We start from the raw sequence: 6,218 nt of genomic DNA, 5'->3' as shown, positions 1-6,218 counted from the left end.
CCAGGGATGGGGACTCCACCACTGCCCTGGGCAACCCCTTCCAATGCCTCAGAACCCTTTCAGCAAAGAAATTCTTCCTCACATCCAATCTGAACTGCCCTTGGTGCAACTTGAGGCCATTTCCTCTTGTCCTGTCACTTGTTCCTTGGTTGAACAGACCCACCCCCACCTCTTTCCACCCTCCTTTCAGGGAGTTGTGGAGAGCACCTGTGGGTGCAGCCCAGCACCACAGCTGCACAGCGAGACTGAGACATCCTCTCTTGTTGCTACCAGGGGTGATGCATGCCCCACACCGTCCCCAGAGATGTGACCAGCTTTGTCCAGCCCAGGAGCTGTGCACAACCACTCTCCCCACAGCACTGAGCCTGCCTGGCCGTGGAGCCCTCCCCTGAGAGTCACTTTGCAGGTGCAGAAGAGCCAGCAGCACCCTGGGCCATGGCTGCACTGAGAAGCATCACCCCACCATTGGCACACCTTGCCTTCACCAGCAGAGATGGTCCCACTCCCCAAGCAAGGCCATCCAGGTCCGTGTTGGACCAAGGGAGCCAAAACATTCCCAGTCACATTCTCGTCAGCCCTTCTCCTCAACACAACCCCAACCTGCACTTCACCACCACAGACAAGCAGCACCTATTGCTACATCCCTGGCAGCACCTGGCTCAGCACCTGTCTTCCACCTCCAAACACCCAAATGGGTTGGCACGTCCCACATGGTGCCACCACCCAGGAGAAGGCTGCAAGCCAAGAGACAGGACTGTACGGCAAGCAACTCAGGAGAGACCCCAGGTATCTCACCTGGCTCCCATGCCTCAGTTTCCCAGCCAGCCCTGCAGCTGCCCTGCACCCAGCAGAGCTCATGAAGTGCTTGGAGATCCACAGACACCATCTGTTTGTACACATCAAACCAGCTCCTCTGAACAGGGTGTTTCCATCTGCATGCAAAAAGCAGATCCACAATCTAGTCACCCCTTCCCCAGGACCCTTTGGTGGCTGCAGGTACCCACCTCCCCTCCACACAGCGAGGGGTCAGGGCAGTCACCCAAGGGGGCTTCTACTCAAGCCCATTGTGCCAGTGTTGGCTAACACAAGCCGAAATTCCCCTGCTCATTTCTACATTGCCAGCACAGCCCATAACATCGCAAGCAGGACTCAAATCTGGGCCATGTCCCCAGCAGGTGACATCACCAGTGACACAACCAGCACCCACAAAGCTCTGTGTACTACCACCCCCCAGCATCACTGCTGCACATTGGGCTGCTGAGCAAGCATCACCAGGGAACACAGCCTCACCCAGACCTTGTTCCCAAACCTCCATCTGGAAAGCACTTGGGAAGGCAAGAGAAGAAGAGATTTTCTCCCATCCCTTGTGGACTTTGACCAAGACCTCTCCCAAACCACGCCCAGTTGCTCACCAGACTGTACTCCCACTCCATCCCCACCTCACCATGCCCAGATAAGTGACAGATACCAGGCCACCAGCTTGAGGAAAGCTCAACAGAGCCAGCCCTCCTCGCCCGATGGAGAACCTTGTCCCTCCATCAGCTTGCCCACAGCAAAGCCAACGCAGGAGCCTCCAACCTGGGGAAACATCCTCCCCTCCCTCATTGGGATGAAGAACCATCACTGACAACAGCAAACCAGGGTCTTGCCCCACATCCCGATGCTCGCATCTCCATCAGGACAAGACCCCCCCACCCAACTGCCCAACCCCACCAACAGCTCTGCACTGCCTGACTCACCCGCTGAGGACCACGATGAAGTCCATGACGTTCCAGCCGTTGCGCAGGTACGAGCCCTTGTGGAAAACAAACCCCAGAGCCACGATCTTAATCCCAGCCTCGAAGCAGAAAATCCCAATGAAGTAGGGCTCTGTCTTCTCCTGCCGGAGATACATCAGACACAGTCAGAGGGGGAGATGGAGCAAACATAGCACCAGTCATTTCACATTGACCCAGCTCAACGTCCCATCCCACCTTCCCCAGCCCCATCCTGCCCTTTGGGAACTTTCCCAGTCCCTTCCTCAGCTAGCATCAATCTTAGAAACAAGAAGTGGGGGCTACAACCCACTCCAGCTGCCCAGTCCCCTTCCCTACTCCACTTTTTAAGGGGCTTAAACCTTCCTGAACCCTTTCCATGGAGAAGGAGTATGTGACAGCAGCCCCAGGAAGGCTGGAGGGGCTGATCCTGGAGGAAACCTCCTTCCCTACCACCCTAAAACCAGCAGAAATTGGCTGGTAGGATGGAGTGGCTCCCCTAGGCTGGTCCCCTCACTCACTCATGGGGCAGAGAGGGATGGACACAGGGTACTTACTAATCTTCGTGACATGGGCGTCTTGTCATCCTCGGGGAGGTGCTGCTCAAGGGCCAGCACGATGCAGTTGGCAATGATGGTCGCCAGGATCATGTATTCAAAGGGAGTGGAGGGGAGTTAAGGAGCAGAGAAGAGGAAGATGATATCCCCAACCCACCAGCCTGCCCCCGCCCACCCCTTGTTAGCCACCACCACTACTTTCCCTGAAGGAACATGCACACATACAGCCCAGTTTTCACCTCCTGCTGCTCCAGAGCAGGAGGGTGAAGCCCATCTCGGTGCTGTCTGTAAACCAAGAGGGGTGACAAGAACTGAGAGCCCCCAGGACCTTCCTCACTGGAGTCCTGCTGAGCATCATCACCTCCTTCCCAAGGTAATGGGACATTTAATCAATGGCCTTTGCTGGTCTGTGAACTATCTTGGTAGGGAAGACACTGCTTGTGGTGGAAGCCCAGAAGATAGACACAAGTATGAAGCTGGACAACTAGGCTCTAAATTGTGCTTCATCTGGCTGGAAAAGGGCTTGTCATGGTCTCTGGAAGTGTCAGAGAGGCTCTCCCCAGCATTGCATGCTGGTGGCCAGGGCTGACATGTCCCTGCACACCATGGCCCTGCTGCTTGCCTTCTCTCTTCCAGCAGAAAGCAGCAGGAGATGGGGCTTGGCAGGGGCTGTGTCAAGCAGCCCCATCCTAAAGCAACCCCCTGGGAGGGACCATCTGCATGGCTCAAGAAGGATGGAGCATCTCTGGCAGGTCCTGGGGCTCCAACCTGGATCAGCCCACCCTGTGCCCTGCGTTGGCAGGGTGGACATGCCCTGGGAACCAAGGGTCCCTTGCCAAGCACCCTGTGGGTGTCAGGGTGAGCCCAGGCAGGACCAGGAGCTGCAGAGCACCAGGCTGAGCATTTACAACTCAAGACACTGATGGTGCCTGGGTCTGAGCTCCAGCTCAGGCAGGGTTGAAACTCCCCATGGAGATATCCCAGCTTGGCCACACCTCAAGACCCCAAAAGGTAGCAGCACCTTATCAACAGGATCTGGCTGGACCCTTATGAGCATCCTAAATCCTACAGCCACATCTAGGGCTTACACACCCTTCTCTGGGAGCAACCCCACGCCAGGACAAGTGTCAGCAGATGCTGAGGATCTGAGTGAGTGGGGAGAGGAGATGGAGGAAAAGGCATGGAAAGCACTCCAAACTCAGCTCCCTCCTCCCTTTCCACATGCACAGGGGCTATGGAGCTCCCTCCTCCTGCCTGGCCTGAGCTCCAGCAACGAAGCACTTCCAAGTGACAGGACAGCCACATCTTTCCGACTTCCCATCCATCTTTACCACATCATTGCAATAAAACCCTGTTGTCCTCAATAACAAAATGAGGTGAGATTCATCAGCAGGCAGCACACCCCTTCTCCACTCCCCCCATGCCAAAAACCCACAGCTATATTACTGTCACCACTGGTGTCAGCAGCCATCCTGGGAGGGGACTGGCACTCTCCCAAAAGAGTGCAGAAAGGGGATGTGATCCCACCTGGGATGGATTTGCCCATAAAGAGATCATCCATTATCCCACTATTCCAAGCTGGCATGGGGAGCAGCATCCCAGATGAGCCCTTTCCTACCACACCAGGCTTCTCCAAACTCAGTGGCTTCAGGTTCACACCACTCAGGAGATGTCAAGCAGCCCTGCCATCACCTCCAGGAAAAGGGATGATTTTCTCATTCTCAACCTTGTCTTTTGGCTGCTGACTACAGCAAGATGCTTTAAACCAGTGGCCCTGAGCCTATGGCTAAGAGAAGACCAGTGTTGGCCACCAGCATGGGAAACTGGAAACCATGAAGTGACCCCAGCAGCAGCAGAAATGCCAGCAGCAGCAACTCTGTGAACACTACAGCAGGTGAGCAAGGTGGGAGCAGGTCCCTGGAGAGCTGGCCAGGAGGAGACATGTTTAGCCTGGTAGGCAGAAGAGCCAGGAAAGATTCAGCCAAGGCGTTTCAAAGGCCACTCAGTGAAATTAATGGTTGCCAAGTTAAAGGCAAACCAAAAGAGAGAGCTCTGCAGCGCTCACTGCTGCGAGCTCCCACCTCGGTGCCAGCCAGGAACGTACCGTGAGCAGCTCCCCGTGCTCGAGGGGAGGCCAAACTCCAAAAGTTTTCCTTCAAAGCTTAATACAAGCGAGGATTTCATTGCGTAGCTCCTGTAAAAAGCCACCTACTTTCCCCCCACACTTCCCACCACTGGCCGCACACTCGAGCTAAGACGCAGACCGCGGCGCTTGGCCCCGAGCCACCCGCCTCTTTGGGGTCTTTTTTGTTTCATTTTCCTGAAAGTCTGCGAGCAATTAGCACAGGCTTGAAAGAAAAACAGCGTGTTAGTGGGGCAGCACAGCCAGCTCCCCCGGTGCCAGGCACACTTGCCTAGATGAGAAACATGGGAACGGCGTGTGGTGAGCCCGTCTGTCTGCTCCAGCGTGGTTAACCCCACCGAGCATTTAGCGCAACCTTCTCCCTCTGACAGCCGTTAGTCCCATGGGGGAAACATCCAGGTGGGAAAAACTCAACTTCTCCAAAGCCAGCAGCACAAGGAGCCCTGCCCAGCAGTGTTTGGGCAGTCAGGACCACCTCTCATGGCTCAGAAGACCCCTACGTTCCCTTGTTGGTTCCAACATCTGGCTTGACAGCACAAGGACAGTGCACATCACAGCCCCAGCACTGGACTGCTTCCTCGCTCCATCTCTGGTGAGCAAGTGGCAGATGTCAAACTTACGGAAAATGGGGCAATTGCTGCCCTAAGCAGTGACCTAAGCATGAGGTCGCTGCCAAAAGTGACCCTCCAAACCCCGCTGGCCCAGTTTTCCAAGGACCTGAGCCTGGGTTATCACATCTGGAGCTGGGTGAGAGCTGCAAGGCATCAACCTCGTGGAAAATAAACCCCATAGCTCCAGCTGTGCTAGGTTTTGAGAGGCCAAGGGTAAGAAAACCCTCCCCAGGGGACAGCAGGAACATCTGGCTGAACTGGGAGAAATTTGCTCCACACACTTCACTTCTGCCACGCAAGCATCCTCCCAGTTCAGAGCTGGAGCCCACCAGACAATACTCCATCACTCCTTTATTTCCTCTTTCGTTAGATGACTAATTACACAACCTTCCAGCCACCCAAAATGCAGAGTAGCACTCGCCTCCCTCCAAGCCCGTTAATGAAAGCCCGTCTCCATCCAGCCTTCTCCTCCTCCTTTGTCTGGCTTCTCCTGGAGGATCATTAGGGAGCCAATAAAAATAGGTTTTCTTATTGATTTATCTCCTTTACCCAACGCTCTCGCCCCTGCACCGTTGACTTGTTTCCTTAGCAACTCGGCTGATCCCAGTACACACCACACCTGCAGCTCCACACTTCCCTCTTGGTGCATTTCAGGTGGGGAAGGTGCCCCCAGGCCACGTGGACCCTTCCCCAGACCCATGCCCCAGCCCACCTGGAGCAAGTGCAGAGGGTTAACTCCACTCTTGGAGCTGGAGCTCCTTGGTGGGTCTGGTAGGAGCTAGCAGGGAGCACCAAGGAGATGTCCAGCCACTGGTGGACCCTTGCTTCCAGCTGTGACCCCCGCTCTTCACCTCCCTCCCCAGGTGGGTTACAAAACCAGCACACCCAAAACATCTACATTGCTGATGCAAGGACTATGCCCAGCTCCAAGCCCTGAACATGGTACACTGATGCAACCTTCTCAAGAGGCTGTGTGTGAGATAAATCCCTCCCCAGATGCAGGCAAGGACCAGGAGCTGTGGAGAACCCCCCTCCATATCTCCACTTTGGTGACCATGCCTTCTCCTTGCTCCTGGGCAGGCAGATGGGGAGGGAGCAGGAGAGCCAGAGGAGTGAGGCCACATAGGCATCTTCAAAAGGGCTCTTGAGGAAG

The 6,218-nt window shown here is 55.4% G+C and overlaps 1 protein-coding gene across 1 annotated transcript in view; it reads right to left on the bottom strand.

The window, feature by feature from the left end:
• Positions 1 to 6,218, bottom strand: part of LOC104528901 (voltage-dependent R-type calcium channel subunit alpha-1E-like) — a gene marked incomplete at its 5' end in the record, with an annotated part of 60,174 nt that overhangs the window by 49,325 nt on the left and 4,631 nt on the right. The window contains 2 exons of the mRNA XM_029086241.1: positions 1,740 to 1,879; positions 2,312 to 2,417. Of these exons, the coding sequence (XP_028942074.1) occupies positions 1,740 to 1,879; positions 2,312 to 2,417 (246 nt within the window). The remainder of the gene's footprint in view (positions 1 to 1,739; positions 1,880 to 2,311; positions 2,418 to 6,218) is intronic.

This window comes from Antrostomus carolinensis, unplaced genomic scaffold (genome assembly GCF_000700745.2).
Source record: "Antrostomus carolinensis isolate BGI_N321 unplaced genomic scaffold, ASM70074v2 scaffold8958, whole genome shotgun sequence".
NCBI classification, from domain to species: domain Eukaryota; kingdom Metazoa; phylum Chordata; class Aves; order Caprimulgiformes; family Caprimulgidae; genus Antrostomus; species Antrostomus carolinensis.
Note: the sequence above shows the minus strand (reverse complement) of the source record. Positions and strands in the feature narration are given on the sequence as shown.